This window comes from Acomys russatus, chromosome 1 (genome assembly GCF_903995435.1).
Source record: "Acomys russatus chromosome 1, mAcoRus1.1, whole genome shotgun sequence".
Lineage (NCBI taxonomy): Eukaryota > Metazoa > Chordata > Mammalia > Rodentia > Muridae > Acomys > Acomys russatus.
The window spans coordinates 43,227,631-43,246,911 of NC_067137.1; the positions used below are offsets into that span (position 1 = coordinate 43,227,631).

At 44.1% G+C, this 19,281-nt stretch overlaps 1 protein-coding gene across 13 annotated transcripts in view; it reads left to right on the plus strand.

Annotated features, from left to right (window-relative positions):
• Positions 1-19,281, plus strand: part of Myt1l (myelin transcription factor 1 like) — a 405,732-nt gene that overhangs the window by 275,487 nt on the left and 110,964 nt on the right. For all 13 annotated transcript variants that reach the window (XM_051144335.1, XM_051144353.1, XM_051144364.1 and 10 more), the window contains exon 9: positions 8,832-9,196. In XM_051144335.1, the coding sequence (XP_051000292.1) occupies positions 8,832-9,196 (365 nt within the window). The remainder of the gene's footprint in view (positions 1-8,831; positions 9,197-19,281) is intronic.

Genomic DNA, 19,281 nt, shown 5'->3' on the forward strand with positions numbered 1-19,281 from the left:
TTGCACAAGGGTAGAGCAAACACGTTTCAGACAGGCAAGGGTTAAGAGCATGTGCATTCATGCATCCTGATTCATTGAGTCCAGGGCCTGGAAGATGGGTTCCAGTGAGGGCAGCTGATGGTCAGAAAGCAGAACCAGCACAGCATGGAGCAGGAGAGTCCCCAGGAAGTGGACCCATGGAGCCTGGCGTGAACAGGCACAGGCAAAGATGGCTTAAAGGAGGTTGACCTTGTGTGTGTCAGCAGGGCAGAAATGTATACATGGGAGTCTAACACCTGACAGGGAGTTGGAGAGTCAATTAAAGCACACATAGAAAAGTAAAAATATCCAGAACTACAATGGTAATATGCAAGAAAGAAAATGCAATCACAGTACAATTGGCACTGCTACCTGGGGCAGAGGCAGGTTTGATGGTGGTCATGGGATTACCTCTGCACTGGGCATGCACCTGTCCATCTGTGGAGGTTCATGTGGAGCTCCCACCTCCCAAAGGAGCACAATAGGCAATGCTTAAACTAGCACTTACTCAGAGACTGTTGAAGAAGCAAAGAAGACATGTGGAGGATTACTGGTTTTCAAGCTGACTCTTTAAATTATGTGCTAATAAAAACCACTATAAAAAGCAGCCATTACAGTGTAAATAGGATAGCCTGGGGAAAAGCTATAGAAATCTGACAGGCCTGAGAAAAGTTGCAACTTGAGAAATTGTACTTGATTTCAAGTAGGACTTTAGCAACTGGAGGAGACATATACATAAGAATCCTAAGGAACCAAATATCTGCCAGAACTGGTTTGCAAAACAGCTCAAGCTCTGAACTGGGTTCCTACAGTGACCACAAGAGTTACCTCTACTGGTTTTCTTGAATTAAACGTTATCAATCGGGTGGGTGAAAAAAAGTCAAAGGTTATGGTTATTTTAAACTTTATTTATCTCTTTGAATAGTGTTCAAGGCAATAGTTTTAATGGAGGACTATGTCATGTAAATGCAATTTTTTTTTTTCGAGACAGGGTCTCTCAGTGTAGCCTTGGCTGTCCTGGACTCGCTTTGTAGACCAGGCTGGGCTCAAACTCAGAGCAATCTGTCTGCCTCTGCCTCCTGAGTGCTGGGGTTAAAGGCATGGGCCACCACACCCGGCATAAATGTGTTTTTTAAAAGCTGAATTGGAGTGAGACTTCTAGAAGTTGATGTTTTTTGAAATCTTTAAGTAAGAATCAAATATACATTTTTGAATATTTTTATTAAATATTTTTAATGCCTAGAATATTTATGATTTATGACAATTTAACTAAATATGGCTATGAAGTTTTCAAATAAACTAGACATTTATTAAACATCCTCTACAGAAAACAGCAAACAAAATTAAGAACATATACTGGTACACAGTTACAACTGAATTAGTTCTACTAGTGTTTGGTTAGGAATATTATGAAGACATCTGAAGTTCTAGTTCTTTAACTGTAGAATGCAGTGGTTTAAATTCTTTTGAAAGTATCTTTAAATGCTTTTTTTTTTGTACTCTACAGAGTCTTGAAACCAACCAGGAATCCTCAGCACTGTTGGACCCCTCAGGGGCTAATGCTGGGCATCTCCTGGATGAGTTAGAAAGCTGGGCAACCAGTGCTGAATCCTTTAGCAGTCTCCAGAGAACCTAAGTCCTGGATTCCCCCTAGTCACAGGGATCTTGATGCTATTTAGGTCTCAGGCGTGTTGTGGCCAGCCTTCCCTCAGGGATGCAAGAGGAACAGGGCTCCTGGGTAACAGGCTCAGCCCTTCTATCCCTGCTACTTTGCTCTCCTCTCCATTGATGCTTGGGAGCTGTGTGAATTGTATCTTTATGAGTCTGTATGTCTGCATGTCTATGTCCTTTTCTCAGCAACTGGGGCATCTCAGAAAGCCCTGGCAGTCCTTGCTGTCCCTCTGCCTCCATTGAAACTGCTTTCCAGCTTCTCCCCCATATTAACATTCATGGTACTGTATATTCTAGTTGGAGGATAGTAGGCAGTAAGTCTGTCTAGAAATGCTATTGGGATGGGCAGCAGTGGGTGGTGACACATAGTTTAGCAGTGGTATTTTTCTAGAAACAACAGAGTGAGGGCCTTAGACAGAATGCCATCCACTGATGCCCACCCCAAACCTCATTTCCAGCCTGACTTTTCTGAGACCACCTGTCAACTGACATCTACAAGGGAATGCAAGTTTAGTGCACTAGCCTCAGTTGGCTTTTCTGCTCTTCCTAAGCACAAATAAGCTAGTAGATATCAGTTTCCTCCTGGGTCCTCTCCATCAACTGTTGGCATTGCTACCAGCCATTTGTCACTTTTTACTCTCTCAGGGCCTGCCCTGACTCCACTACCCCATCTTGACCAAGGAGGACCAGAAAGCTAGCACCTTTCCCAGCTGTCTATCTCATTACTCATGCTGCTGCTCACAGTCCCTCTGCCTCTGTCTTTCTGTCTCGGTGTGTCTATCACTGCCTCTCTCTGTTTGCGTCTACCTCTCTCACTATCTCTACCTCTGTAACTTTGTCTGTCTAAATCTCTGTCCACCTTTCTGTTTTTAGTCTTTCTTCATTTGTCTTTCCCTTTCCCGGTCTGTGTCTTTGCCCCTCTCTGCATCTGTTTCTCTCTGTCTCTCTCTGCCTCAGCTTCTCTTTGTCTGTCTATCTGCCTGTCTCTCTCTCTCTCTCTCTCTCTCTCTCTCTCTCTCTCTCTCTCTGTGTGTGTGTGTGTGTGTGTGTGTGTGTGTATATATGTGTGTCTGCCTATCTCTTCATATGTCTTTGTCTCTCTGTACCTATCTTGACCTCTCTTTGTCTACCTTTGTCTCTGTCTGTCTGTCTCCTCTTGCCCACCATGTTTCCCTGTGAAGTATTCTTTCCCCCACCCCCATCCCAGGGACCTATCTCTGCTGTCTCATGACATTAGGATCATGTGCACTGCTCAGGAAAACGCTTCCTGCATAAATAAGCAGACAAACTCGCTCAATCTTCATGCAGCAGATGCTTCCTGAACGCCTACTTATTACATAAAAGGCTTTATAGAGAAAGCACCATTGTTAATGGCCCTTATAATAACCCAGTAAGAAATCAGGGCGGGATTTGCAGACGTTAAAAATCAGAAATCCTGACATGGACAGAAGAGGGTTATAGACCCTGCCTAGTAGTGCTCAGAGCCAAGGTCCTAAACAAGGTGATCAAAACCTCTGTCCTTTCAATAGGGAATTCAGAGTCCTACCTCTCAGGGCCATTGTAAGGGCCTAATGGTGATAGAGGTATATAACAGCTACTTGGGAGACAAAAACTAAGGTAGAGAGTTTAAGGTCAGCCTGAGCCTATTAGTGAGCCCTGTGTCTCAATAAAAAAGAAAGAAGGAAAGAAAGAAAGAAGTGAAAGAAACACAGGAAAGAAGGAAGGGAGGGAGAGAGGGGAGAGGAAAAGACAGACAAGAAGGAAGGAAGGAAAAAAGGAAGGAAGGAAGGAAGGAAGGAAGGAAGGAAAAAAGAAAAAAGTGAACCGAAAAATTGTCTCAGTGCTGTACTAATGTATAAGGCTCTGAGTTCTACCTATGGGAGCATAGAAAATGAAGAAAGCAGTATTCACATATGCAGTGAGTGTTCCATCAGTGATAGCCTGGACTGACCACCAAAAAACACCATCTATGGATGAAGTAAATGTTCTGCCAGTGACATCATAGGCAGAGCTGCAGCTAGAACTCAGCACTTCAGGATTGTGACTTATTGCACAATGAAAATATTATATCTCACACAGGAAATGGTCACCCATGGCCATAAAGAGCCACTGGAAAGATCTGAGCTGGTTTAACAGCACTGAACACCTACTTAGCACACCGCACCCCATCCTCTCCTCTCAGTGACTCTGGCAGAGACCATGAACAAAGGAGAGCTTGCCAGGCTCCTTTTTCGTTACACATATTCTGTTCCTGTTTAGTACCATATAAGGAGAGCACAAATTAAAAAATAATGACAACCCAGGATCCAGCCTTGCAGAATCTGGGGTTTTACATATTCAAGTAACCCATCCCTGAGAAGAGCACACTACAGAACACACAAAACTATTCAAACAACTCAAAGACAAAGGTGTGTAAGTGTTTAAAAGCTAAGTTACTTGGGAGGATCAAGAGGCTGACCTGGAGGAGAGTGGGGTGACCGTGCCTGGGCCTCCCTGGTGGCTTCAGATTGCCAGGAAGAGGTTAAGACACAGAGCTCAGACAGCCCATTTCCGGTTAAGCATTATTTCCCTTCTCTCTCTGTTTTCAATGTTCTCTTCTATCTCCGGACAGAGACAGTACACATAGTTTGAGGCAACTCTAGAGCCTGGATCTTTGCAGTGAGGCTGTAGCGATGATTGTGCTTGGTGCCTATATTTTATATTTTATACTTTATGGAACCACTGTGGAAAAAGTATAAACTTGTTTTGGCCAGGGAAATACTGTTGAGCTACAGGGAAGTCAGCAGTAAATGTACTTCCTAATTCCTTGATGTCTCAACTATGTATAAAAATATAAAGATAGTTGAATTGCAGTGTTCATGTTGTATTTTATTTGAACTGATGGGGCTAGAGGAAAGGAAGAGCAATTCAGCACACAGCACATGAGTTTGGTTTCCAAGGCCACATTTAGTCTTCAGAGGTGCGGTGCTTGGAGACCAGAGAGAAACTTTTAGTACATACCTAAGACCATCATACCACTGCTCCACCCCTCAGGGGCAGGCGGCTGGCCTGCAGGACACTCTTCCTATGCTGTCAGGACTAATGGGGCCTTCTAAGTTTTCCTTCAAGAATATATGCTGCCTCCCAAAGTCCAGGCCTCTTTACCATGGTCCATCCTTACCTTAGTCTCCATGATACCCATCATTTCTTCACCTGCCCATTACACACTGAGCAACATAGAGAAGCTGCAGAGCTCTCAGATGATTGTCCAGGGGTGCTCTGTGTGATGATGAGATCCCTCAGCCCTGACCATATGATAACCACCAGCCCCGTGTAGCCCTGGATACTTGGAATGTGGGTATTACAGAACAGAAATTGGACTTCCAATTATGTTTAACTCAATACCTGCATATGTTATGAGGCTACTGTGTTAGATGCTACAGCTCAAAAACTAAAGGTCAGAAAACTATAGGTCCTTCTGTCACCTCACTTTGGAGAACAATGAAGGCAGAACATGAAGTGTAAGCCCACTAGGACATGGTCTACTCTCATCCTTCATCAGTGAGGATATAGTAGATTGTCCTGTGAATGTGCAGTGAGCAGCTGCCTCCAGACAGGTTCAACTGGCCACTCAGAGATGGCACACACCTGGTGAGGCTATGCCGCATGATGCAAAAGGATTTTTTTAAAAAAAAAATAAGTCTCTGGATTGCATTCTAAATAGCAATTGCTCTTGGATACTTTCTGCAGAGGGAGCATGAGGAGAGAAGCCAAAGATGTTAACTGTAGCTCTGACCTGGATGGCTTTATGGCTACGTCAAGCACTCTGCTACTGATTCTACCTGGTTTTCTTACTCTGAGGACATCCCAGAACGCTGATTTTGTTGTCATTCAGAAAGCCATGAGTGAGTTGATGGACGGGAGCCCAGCTGTGGTAGTTCACAGCACTCCAGGTGCCTAGGTGAGGGTGAAACATCTCTCCTCCTCCTCCCAAGCTGCCACCCAGCAGCAGATGGCACACCCACAGAAACATGAGTTTGGCAGCATCTACAACGCATATGCAGTTCCAGAGTTTTCGAGACCTCTGTTGACCTAAGCAGGCTCCTGAGTCAGCTTCTAAAATAGGCTGAAATGTATCTGTACTCAAACTGTGTTGTATCATTAAAAGTAGACACCAGGAGCAAGCAGGCAGTGAGAGAGGTAAAAGAATTTGCATATAGCTGAAGTGAGACTATCAGTGTGCCTTAAGGACATAGAGGAACACCAGAGCAACAAACAAAATGAGCTGGCAGGAAACGTTAGTGTTTGACGCCAGTGAATTCTACTATTATCACACTGGATTCGTATTTCCCACAATGCAATTCAAAATATAAGTAGGCTGGAAGACAGCCTAAATTTACATAGTATGTTCCAACAAGGAGAATGATCATCCTTGTCAGTCTTAATGACCTCAAATGTTAGGACCATGGAGTTCTAGTAGCCCCAATTGTGGAGATGGTTAGATTAACACCCTGCCGTAGAGCTTCGGGGTGTTGAGTGGCATGTTTATGAGGAGCTAGGTCCTTAGCACTCAGACCCATATGAGGGTCCTATTACCAGCCTGGAGTTATCCTCAGTTCCTGTCTTCTCAAATGAAAGACTTCAGCCAAGAAATGTGGATAGCTTAAGCAGCTTATTTAACAAGAAGAAGCAGAGGTAGTGCCCTCCAGACAGCATGGAGGGGTGCAAGGAAAGAGAGCTTGGATTTGTTACCTCTGCAAGACTTTTAGGAAAACATACATTAATCACATTTATGAAGGTGTGATGACCCCTTTTCCTTCCCTACTGATAGTGAACCAGACAGATCTCCCTCTTAGGCTGTTTCTTCCCATGGTCCTCTTGCAAAGCCCACATATATGTGAAAGCAGCAAGTAAATGGTATTATAATGAACTCTTTGAGTCTTTCAAGGCTCCTGACCTTTCACTGGTGCACATATATAACAACTGGGAAAGTCCTCCATAGCCTTACAGAAACTGATAGTGTTTCAAGGATGCTTACCCATAAGAGGACTTCTAACCACTGGGAGACACAGCTGTCAAGATGCATCCACATGTCAATGGGAGCAGAGGCCACTGTGTTACCATTTGTAACAAACTTTGTTACAGACTGAGGACCTAGTTTGGGCCAGGCACTGAACCTACCTCCTCATGTTTATTGTTTGCATTGCATGATTGAGGTACCAGTATGAGATGAACGTGTTTTACAGTTTTAGCTGGTGATTCTGAGGTACAAAGTTGAACATCTGTCCCAAATTACTGATAAGCCCTACCCATAGGCAAGCTCATTGCCATGTTCGAGTATGACATGCATTGCCTCCAGCCTGACTCCAGTGTACACCCTCGCCTCTTTTCATGGAGGTTGGTGCCTCTTACTACAATGGGGTCTCAGAGTGCAGGGGATGCTCCCTTGGGCTGTGGTGTGCCGTATCTCTGGAGTCAGACATTGGGCCACCCTCCTCAGGACTTAGCCCATTCCACTGCCTGAATGCCACACAGGCATCCCTTTACTGGCCATCTCCAGCCTCACTCACCTCAGTTCATCATCCTGGCAGCTCACCATGGCCTGCCCAACACACAAATCAGCAACTGATGGCATCAGCAACTGCCTGCAAGAGCTAAGAGTCCCATAATCATCCCACTAAGTGGGTCTGCCCCAGCCTGACATAGCACATGCTCCCTCCCATTAGTGTCCTCTTTCCCTCACTTCTCAGTTCCCCAGGACTTGTGTTTCAGTTTGCTGAACTGTATTATGCTTTCTCTTATGTTTATATTGTTTGCAGATTATTCTGATACATATTCAAGTGTCTTTTTCTCTGCCAGATGGCACTTTTCTACCCTTCGAAAGCTCTTCCCAGCACCGCTTCTTCCTAGAGGCCCTCCCGGCACCTGACCGCCTGCCCCTTGGATATGATGCCCTCTACATAGTATATGAGATGATTCACCACACCTAATTTACTCATTTCACTGAACTGTTTCAGTGCCATGGTGTTTGGGTGTTTGGGTGTTTGGGGTATATGGTATAAAACAGTATGGAATTAGAAATAATACCGCTGACATGTCAAAGTTACTACTGAGCCTCACAACCTTGGAGCAAGGATCTGTCCTTTTGCATCAACACTGCTGCATAACACGGCATTTCCAGAGGATGGCACTGGTTGGCCAAGATCCGTGATCATGTCACTATTTTTAGGTTCCACAATGAACCAACCTAAGTCTGAAGGAATCTTCTATGGCGCTGTCCAGTTGAAAGGGATGGTCACATGACATTCTAGACACAAGCATTATTTCCAACAGCATTTTTGTCACTCTGTCTGCTCCTTATTTCTTAGAGCGCATACAGGCTTTCTGAAGAAATAAAAAGAAAAACTAAACAGGCAACATAGTTTGGAAAAACCCATCCTTCTTCAGGGAAAGAATATAAGCTCCAGCTTGGAGAGAGGATCTGGCCCAAATTCATCTTGATTTAATGGCAACTGCCAATAACCCCTAAGTCATTCTCTAAGAGCTGGGATAGAACTGACATTATCCAAGACTGACACTGGCCAGCCTTTAAATATGGCAGCTCCTGTCATCAACATCTGTAGTTTGTCTGCTTCTAGTAGGTTTTCACATCTGATGATATTATTGTATCCTCAAAATATACAGATCCAAGTATACCCAAGTCCGTTTAAAGGATACACAGCTTATATTTTACATAAGTCAGCTTATGTTAATATGGTGTGCATAATATACACACATATGTAAACATCATGTGTAATATAGATCTAGTAAAATATTTAGTAAAGTGAATCTGGACATTCAACCACCTGAGATGCATCTGGAAGAAAGTTTCTTAGCCATCCTCCTGAACTAAGGTCTCCATGCCATTTGGAATCATAGTAATGGTGAGCTAGAGGACTCCAGTTACATGTTAATGGTACTTAGACAAATGCAAACTGTATTTTGTTGTCATGTCATTTTCATTAGGAGACTTATGTGTGAGAGAACAGTAGTGCCCTGCCTGTCTGCATTTGCATGGTGATATTTATGCCCAATCCCAAATATCTGCAAGGCATCCCATTGCACTGACTTTCAGGCAGTAACATAAATCTCTTTCTATGTCCTCTTTTCCTGTCTTTTATCAGTGTGTATGGTTGTCCTTTGGCTAAAAAAAGAAAAACGCAAGATAAACAGCCCCAAGAACCTGCTCCCAAGCGAAAGCCATTTGCAGTGAAAGCAGATAGTTCCTCAGTAGACGAATGCTATGAGAGTGATGGTACTGAAGACATGGATGATAAGGAGGAAGACGAGGAAGAGGAGTTCTCTGAAGACAATGATGAGCAAGGGGATGAGGATGATGAAGATGAGGAAGTGGACCGGGAAGATGAGGAGGAGATCGAGGAGGAAGATGATGATGATGATGATGATGATGATGAAGATGGAGATGATGTAGAAGAGGAGGAGGAGGAGGATGAAGATGAGGAAGAAGAGGAAGAGGAAGAAGAAAATGGTAATCTTTAACTGTTAACAAAGTTTAGATCATCCTTTAGGGCCAGGGTTTTGCATGAATTTTCTAGTGTTAATATCCTTGGCATTCTAACAATTATAGGACTAAGTTTGCTCAACACCAAATGGATAAAATACTTATGTGAACTTAAAGCTTACCTCAAATTATTCCTTTAAGTTATTTTCTGGAGTTCCTATTTCTGTCAAATTGTTATTTAGATTGGTTGTTGTGGCAATTTGCTGAGCTATTTATGGCCAAATGTAGGAAGAAAACTAGTCTAGCATGTCTGGTGTTTAAGTTGTTCTGTCCGAGAGGTACCATGACTGACTCAAGCATGGCTGTTGGCACAGCCTTAGCCTCTGTGCCTCCAATGTGTGAGCTGAAGAAGTAGATTCTGTCTGTTGATTTTCACAGCCATAATGTGGCTGGGATAAAAAGAGATGTTACTTAAAGGAAATGAATAGTAGATTGGTCGTGTGATTCTCTATTTCAAAGCCAGGTTTCTGGTCTGAGGCAGAATACTGTGAGTTGTATAAGCAAAGTACAAGCTTTGCTTACTGGACAGGGTATAGGATGCTTCCATAGTGCATGCTAGAGGATTCACTTTTTTGTCCAGTTTTTTATTAGAACGCGACTCAAACTTATGTTTTTGAACCCTATCCTAAAGGTCTCTTCTTTTCTAGAAAGAAGTGGTGGTTTTCTTGTGATCCTAGATAGAGCTTTCATTGGGTTAGAGTTTGCCTCATAGAAATGCCAAAAATGATGAGAATAATTTTTTCTCATCCTTGTCCTTTGGGCTCAAAACATGTTCAAGAACATGAATTCCAATACGGCTAACTTCCAGATACAAATCCATGATCTCATCCATTGGAGAGAACACACCAAGATGTTCATATCACACAAGTGAGCCAGGTGTCACTACTTCTATGTGCAGACACAAATGAATGAGCCTTGTTGTAAAGGCATGGCCATTTGTGTTAGGAAGCATGAACTTTATTGGACAGTCCTACATGGTTACAGAGGCTTAAAGATATGATAACAATTTGCTACTCACATTCTCCCTCTGTTCTTTCACAAGCTATTACAGAATGCTGTGAGTAGAAGCTTAACAAGTTACATCATGGCTTATGCCAATAATTACTGCAGTGCTACCCAGTGTGCTGTGGACAAATGTGCTGATGTCACTAATGATCTGCTGAGAATTAACTCATAGCCCTATGTAATGAAATGTGTGGAAAGATGGAGACCAGTGACACAAATATTTAGGGACACGTTATCAGCCATGTGCAACTCTAAGTGATATCTTTAGTTGTCGGAGTTAATGAGTGATTTGTATTTGGCTGTGCGGCATCATTGCAATCATATAAAACACTCCCTTCCATATGTATTCTCATCATGTTGGGAAGTAAGAGGCACTAATGTTCAGGGTTATGAACATTTGGAATGCACAAAGAGGCTTGTCCAAATTTAGAATCTGCTCCACTTTCTAAACTTAAGTGTTTTAGTTTTGTTTGGTCATAATTTAGATAATCCACCTTTTAAGTATACAAAGGACATGTTTTTGTTTTGTTTTGTTTTTGTTTTTTAAATTTATTTATTTATTCATTCATTCATATTACATCTCAATTGTTATCCCATTCCTTCTATCCTCCTATTCCTCCCTCACTCCCACTTTCACCCTATTCCCTTCCCCTATGACTGTGACTGAGAGGGGCCTCCTCCCCCTGCATATGATCATAGGGTATAAAATCTCTTCTTGGTAGCCTGCTATCCTTCCCCTGAGTGCCACTGGGCCTCAAATATGGGGCACCAGAAAAAGGACATGTTTTTAAAGGTACTCAGAAGTCTTATTTAAATATATAACAATGTAACTATAGAGGCTTAAGTTTTTCTTGATGTTTAACACCTATAGCATAATGAGCTAAACAGCAAATCCGAACCAAGAAACTTTAGCTGGGCTGACTCAATCAACTGGACATAGCCAGCATACATAGGCCAGGATCATCAAACAGGCAATCTCAAAATAACTGCACAGGCCCCAGAGTTTTAACCATCGAACACACCTGCCCTGGCACCTATACTCAGGCATCCAGCATGTGCTGAGTATGCCCATGTGTGGAAGCAGAGGCCCCTCAGAAGAGAGCAGGGCAATCCTAGATAAGTTGTCAGCCACTGGGGTGTTGCTTTTAGAACTGAAAGTATCTGCTTCCCAGATAAGCACCCTCTACTTTCCCCTGTGAGGCGACTTGAAAGACCCACACTAAATTACTGAGGAGGAGCTCAGTGCACGATCTGCTGGGAGATTAGGTTGTTTGACCCCAGTGAGGCAGATATGCCCTTACCAATGTCCTTGGCAGAAAGTGAGGCCCTCTGGCCCCTTCCAAGCACTCATTCATGCGCTTCCTAGACCTAGGAGCTGCTCTTGTGGTGGGTCATCCCCTGTGGTTCTGACTGTTGTGGGTGCTCTGGAGGGGACACCAAAGGCTTGTTTGGTTTCCCAAATCTTTGACCATCAATGAACTGCCCTACAAGCCTCCTGGAGAATCTGTCAAAAGCTTCTGCAGTGGGGAGAAGTCTCCACTGAAGAGCCTGTGAGCTGGTGTCCCAAGACACTGTTTAACTAGCATCATGCAGTGATGTCCCAGTACTTTACCCTCCAGGTATTTTATAACCAGAGTTGGGAATCTCTATCAAAGGAACGCTGGAGCTCTGTTGATAGAACAGGTATTCTTCATGATCAGACTCTTAGTTGTGCCTACATTGTTAAAAAAAGAGGCTTTGAGAGGCAGAAATCTACCAGGCTCCTATTTTCATATCCTTACTGTGTGCACGCTATTTTTCCATACTGTGGAAGTCAGCGCCCAAATCTCTATGAGCGTATGCAGACTTGTCATAGAATAGCCCTACCGCATGTATTTGAAACACAGCAAATGCAAGATTCCTGCACTGTGAAAAAGCCACCACTTTTTAGTGCCAGTCGCCATCCTGAGGTTTTTGTCTCCATGTCCCTTGTTGACCCTAGAGCCCCTTCTCAGGCTGGGGCTGCAGCAGATTCCTCTAAGGCTGACGGTGTCTCATTTCTGCCATAAAGGCGTAGACTGTGATCTCAAATGAGAAGCAGTGAGGACAGACAGCTTCAGGAGAACTTAAAGAGACCATGCTTAAACCACAATGTGAACAAATGCCAAACCAGAGCAGATGGTGTGCAGTATGAGGAGGTTGAGGCAGTGATATGGGCAAAGGGTAAAAACTTGAACTGGCATTTGCCTGAGGATCAGACATGAAGCCTTGCGTTATCAGTACTGATTGGGTACTGTTGTATCACCCCAAAATCATTTCCCTTCACAATAATTTGAAATGTTTTTTTTTTAATTTCAGGTAAAACACATTATATAAATCATTAGATTATTATGAAAGGAGTCCACTAATTATAGAAGAAACATTATTTATAACATGAGAATTAAGGATCTCATTTCAAGGGTCTTTGAGCATTGCAGCTACACATAACCAGGACAGCCTTGACATGTGGTGTCCTCAGAGGACATGTATTTATAAACACTGCATTTTTATAAAGTGGACAATCACAGGCTAGTTTCTTGCACAGAGTCTTCTTTTTAGAACACACAATGGAAAAATGCACAAGAACTATCCAATTCCATGTTTACTAAATAACAATTATCTATCCTAAAATGAGTTACCACTCTGTGTCCATAGAGTCTTTATTAGCAAATTTGGAGCACATACTATGACCATGATCCCTATAATGAGAAACACAAATTCACTGCATAGATAACACATAGAAGGTATGGTTTATTTTCACACTCCATCCACCAAAAAGTACAACTGTTTAAAATATTATATGTAGGTATACATATATTTTATATATGCATTTCTGCGTGTCCTTTGGATCCCATGTTTCATCTCCCCTTAAACAAGAAGGTGAGTTCTCTGAGGACGAACTAGGCAATGTGTGGTCTAGACTGAACAACACAAAACCACTGCCCTCCTTATCTCACACTGTTTCTTTAAATGCTCTGCTGGGACTGATAAAATGCTGGGGTCCCCATGTGACATCTGCCTCTGGCATCTCAGGACTGCCCTGAACACTGCTAGACTGTCCCTACAAGCACTGGGTGAGTCAATGCACGTGCCCCTTCAGTTAGGGTGCCCTGGCCTTCCACGTCCCACATCAGTTAGCAGCCATGGGTGTGGCATCCCGGCAAGCTCATTTGGAGGCATGGAGTGCTGTGAATGTTGATATTAAGAACCTTCCCAAATATGCTAGACAGTTGCTCAAGGCCAGATGGAAAGAAAACACATGATGTGGAGACAAAGTGGGGGGAGGAGTGCTTTTGTTAGAGCGATGTGACCTCCTCTGCTGTTCCTGAAATAACTGCGGGCCTGGCAGTTCACACTTGCAGATTCTGACTTGGGACCCTGTTGCCCATCAGGCCATCTTGACTGGAGTGATCTCACTCTATAGTAACTCCATTTCAAAGACCACACGGTGTGCACTCCTCCTCACAGAAACAGCTTTCTAATTGTAAGCTTTTCTGGGGGTGTGTTTTCTTCCAAACAGTGATGTGTAGGGCCCCCAGCTGCACTCAGGTTCTGATCACGTGTGAGGCAGTGACTGGTGTGGTCATGAGGGAAGAGGATAAAGGTGCTGAGCGGTCTGCACTGAGGCCCCACAACTCCCTAGTCTCCCCTCAGGGCGTTGCTCTCCATATTGATTAGCCAATTATCCTTCTGTATCTTTCCCAGGGACAGGTCCCTGATGAGGGAAGCAAGCTGAAATGCAGACAGACTGTGAAAATCAGAATTAGCCAGCCAGTGTTCTACTGTAGTCAGCAGAAAAAGCAATGAGTTCTGAGACCAGCACAGCACAGAGATGATGTGTTTAGTATGCAAGGCTTCACCTGAGGAAGGCTGTGGTCACAGTTGGGAGAAAAAATATGGTGGATTTTATCTTCTTAAAATTAACCTTCTCGACATACACAGAAGTCTTTTGTGGGGATACTGGGAACGCAGGTGCGCTGAGGTAGATGGCACAGCAGCTTGAGAATGAGAAAGCCTCTGGTAGGATCTTTCTAAGTGTTAGTCCATAATAATAATAATAATAATAATAAATCCTGCTCCAGTCATGTTTTTGCTTATTTTTATCAAGTCAGAAAATGAACATATAGTGCTTCATACCCTTAAGATGCAAACACATTCCTAGCGTGCTAGAAGCTAGCCTTTTCTACAGTACTGAAAACAGGACATCACGTGGCTTGTTAGAGTCCACTGTAGAGAATTAGCTGTACAGTTAGTGTATCTTGTTCATTTCATTTTTACCCCAAGTACTGTATGCTCACAGTGAAGCATGGCACCAGGGGGAGATCCCAGGGGGAGTGCCCATGCCACTCATCTCGAAAAGGTCATCCGGCCTCTTAGGCCTCCTTATAAAATAAGACTCGCCCCTTCACTCTTTCCCTGTTTTGCTCTGCAGCTTAAAGCAGTCACAAGACATAAAAGACGAGCCCGAACTGTTTGCAAATGTAATGCTGCAGTCATAATCAAAAGAGACTATATGATAATCACCCCTGCATTTATGCAGTTCTGCAAAACCCCTAGACCAATGGCTTTGCCTACTTGGAGCACTGACCTCGGCACACCTGCTCTGCCGTGGGGACGATCGGGATTCATAAAACCATTTTCTTAGCTCCAAAGGGGGAGGGGAGTGCCTAAGAGAGCCAACAAGGAAGAGTGTTTTCTGAGACTGTACACCTAAACATTGTCTCTAGCAGGCTGTATGCTTCCTGTATACTCAGAAGGTACTGGGTTGGCTGAAGCTTTTATGTTTATGTTAGGGTTTTCTTTTCTTTTTTGTTTCAATAACGACCGAGTAAAATAGGCAGGAGCACATACACAGGCCTGGAAGAATGAAGAATTGAGCAATGCACACTGAAGTGATAGCTTTGAGAATTCAAGCTGAAGACAAGAACACACTTGGATGCTGAGGACTGGTAAGCCTCTGCCAGGGATGAAGAAGGGTCCCCTCCCAAGCCAGCACTCTCCTGGAAGAGGCACACTTTCTGCAGCCCTGCTCTGGAGACAGAAGGGTCAGGATTGTCCCACCTACCCCTTCACTAGGCTACACAGCCAGACTAACACTTGCTCTATGGGCAAGCAGTCCTCAGGGTTGGCCAGTTAAGGCTAACACTCTGACCTAGAGATGAAAGAAACAGACGGACGGTGGGGAACAAGCAGAGACAATGAGTGACACTGAGAGAAACAAGTAGGCACAGAGGCAGGAAGACAGAAACAGGCAGAGGGAGGAACAGACAGTCACCAAGAGTGCGACAGGAGGAACTGGTCAACATGTCATTGTCATCTCAGAGAACTCATGGATGGGACAAGATGACTATCCTATTATTTTTAAATCTTCAAATCTAGAGAAGCCAGTGCCCAAGGGTCATTAAGAAGCCCATCAAAACCTTATGGCTAGGGGGAGGAATGGGAGGATACAAGGGAAGGGATAAACATTGAGATGTAACAAGAATAAATTAAAAAAAAAAAAAAAAAAAAAAAAAACTTATGGCTAAATGAAATTTCCTTCACATTCCTTTAACTGAGTTCCCTAATGAATGAAAACTTTAAAAAAGAAACACAGCTCACAGTTTCTAAGTTAAAAGTAGCATGGTTCCCTGGTAGAAATGATTTCTCCTTCAATCTGCCTCATTTCATTGTATAGGAGATTTCGTTTTACTTACAAAATGGACAAGGTACAGGGGCTATAGTTGGTAGGAAGCTTGCCTGGGATTTATGAAGCCCTGAGTTCAATGACTACTACTATCTGACCCGGAAGGATTTGTATACGACTGCAGTTCCCACACTTGAGAAGTAGGAGCATGAAGTCAAGCAACCTATGGGTTGTTGTTTCCTCTAGGAAGCCCCATTCCTCCACACTGGTCTACAGCCCTAGAATCAGTGTGCCTAAGTGTGAAACAAGGGTGCTGAGGGCTGGATCTGGCAGTTTCAAGGGCCCTGCCTGGCTCTTGCCTGCCTCCTTCGCATGGTTTATAGGCTCTGTCAGCCAGGGAAAGTCAGAGGAAACAGCCTTTAACAAGGTTGGGACCCAAACCACTATGACTCCTACTACAAGAAGCATGGCCAGCCTTATGACCTTGAATTCAGGGACCAGAAATCCTTTTTGGATGACTTCCCTCATCTACAAGGCAGAGAGTGGCATGTGGACTGCAGAGAGGTATCAGAAACCACCGTCCTAGGAAATTGCCACCTCCTGGAGCAAAGCTAGCTAGTGGGATTACCTTGAGGTTGCTGGACCCACTGTTCCCAGTCCTCATGAGATGCAGCTACCTTCCCAGGCTTCAGGAGAAGGCATCTAGGACTGGTGTCTTTTTTTTTTTTGGTTTTTCGAGACAGGGTTTCTCTGTGTAGCCTTGGCCATCCTGGACTCACTTTGTAGACCAGACTGGCCTCGAACTCACAGCAATCCGCCTGCCTCTGCCTCCCGAGTGCTGGGATTAAAGGCATGCGCCACCACGCCCAGCTTCCTGGTGTCTTGACATAGTAAAGAAGTGGGCACACAGATGGGGACACAGACAGGGCCTGTCCACACTATGTCAAGACACCAATGTGGACAGGCCCTGTCTGTGTCCCCATCTGTGTGCCCACTTCTTCACATACTACATTGACCATGGCACCTTGGCTTTTCTGGAGCCTTGAAAAACTGGCACTTATGTTTCTCACCACTTCTAGCCTCCTGGCAAAGGTCTCCTTCCTTATGAGAACTGGCTTCATCCTCCCCTCTGGCTTCCTGTCCTCCCTACAGGCCCATCCAGCTTCCTTCTTCTTCATAGCATGCAGTATATTGATATCACAGGGTACATTCATTTTCTGTCTGTTTAATGCCTGTAACTACAGGATGTCATCTTTTTGTTTCACTGTTGAGTTCTAAATGTGACTTGATACATGAGTGTTAATAAGGGTCACCCCACCCAGTATTCCAGGATTGACTCATGCAAAATGTGACAACCATAGCATTTGTCTTCAGCCTGGTGACAAGGTCAATCTTACACCCTTTCCAAGGGTTCTACCTGTTTCTGTTTAATTAGGAATACTAGAAATGCCAGTATTTAGTTGGTATTAATGGATGGTTGCTAGAACTCCACGGGTACCTCTTTATCCTATAGCCATTACTCTCTCTGTACCTCAGTTTTCTGGGTCAGACTGTTTGTGTGGGAAGTACGTTTCAATGATCAGCTAAGCAGCTGGCATCTTAGCATCTTGGGAAGTTTGGAGGAACATCTACATCTTTGTTCCCTTTCATCAGAGTATAAACTTTAAGACAATGTCAGGAACCAGGATCATTTCTGAGTAGGTGACTCAGCGGGAGAAGGTGTCACAAGTAGGCAGCTATGAGCCAGTCTGTGTACTCTCAGTCCTGATTTGGTAGGCAATGCAAGACCATGTCAGAGCTTGTTCAGGAGTGACAGAGGTATTGGCCATGCCACAAGCTGGATTGATTTACAAGGTTAGATTGACAGCAAAGTGCAACCAGGCATGGAGCAGACAAAATCAACTACTGAGTCTGTCTTCAGACAGGGAGCTCAAGTTCTCAGTGTACTTGGCTAGGATTGAGAATGAAGTCAGAGCAACATAGATTTCAGAAAAGAGGCTGGAAATTCACTTGGAGCAATTGGGTGTGGCACATCAAAATTATGTCAGTAGTTAGCAGCAACAAAAGCAAAGGCTCATGGGAATGAGCTGCTTGAGAGTAGCAGATAGGCAGATATGAGAATCAGGATTTATGGAGACTGGAATTGCACCTGTGTTCAGAATCCTCCTGCCAGCTCCAGTGCTGCCCTCCCTAGATACCACCTGCTTGTCCCCCTGTCAGCAGCTCCTCTTTTCCTTCAGGTAGGGACAGAGGGACTCCTGAAGGAAAATAAGTTATCCTTGTGGAATGGAATCAGCCTGTATTCTAAGGACCTCAGTCTTGAGAGGCAAAAGCTTCAAAGATGGGACCCAGGAGTAGGTGGCATCTTCCCCTTCAGTGACAGTGTCAGATACAGGAAGGACTGTGATATAAACCTCTGAAAGCCTTGGAAGGAACCAAAAGGGAGCCTGCGAACTTTTCATCCCCTACCGCCATCTACCTGCACAGTTATTCTATAGGAAGGAATTACTACCAAAAGGTCCTATTTACATTTGTTTTGAAAAGTCCCTCTTAGTCATACAAATTTCACTGACTATGGGAAATTAGAGGCAAATATCAGCCATTCATTTTCAAGAGAGAAGGCATTTTATTACTATCTGAAAACAAATTCCCCTCCATGGCTCACTCTCCAGGTATCCCCTCCTACCTCCTGCTAGACACATCTGTCCCCCTAAGGATACTGGTCAGACAGGAACTAGCAATTGGGACTCTGAGAATGGGGAGAAAGGGTTGGATTTGAGACAACCCTGCTCTCCAATCCTCAGGATATCTACGAGTACTGGGTATGATAAAACATCTGGAGATGGTGGAGAAAAAATCAGGTGGAAGCTAGAGACACTTTGCCAAGGAAGGCATGCTTATGGCAAACAGGGTGCCTGCCTTTCTCCAAATGCTATGTGAGAACTTCCCCCACGTTCCAGCAGTGAGAAGGATTCTAGTAACTTCAAGTTAGAACCCTTAAGAACACAGAAAACCCTCCATGAGATGTGAATACAAAATGCTTCTCACAAGACCAGCAACAAAGCAAACAGCAACATTATGTAAAGTGCAATTAGAACGCAGGAGAGTTGTAACTGTGGTGGCCATAGTTAGAACCATCTAGGTCTGATGTGCCCATGCCACTCTGTCCCATTCCCAGCCTCCTTGCATCGGGGTTGTTGTCTAGCTCAGCTGAACTCCTGTTGGTCCACTTAGAGCAGGGCACTATGATCCTGGGGCTATGGAAGGAACTATATCCAGAAACTGTCCTGCCCCCTAAAGCAGGGATGGATGCCAAGAGGGTGGGGGTCCCATCCCCATGAAGTCACAGTCTGGAGGCTCTGAACGCAGAAGCCTTTGTACTGAAAAGCAGTGAGCTATAGGA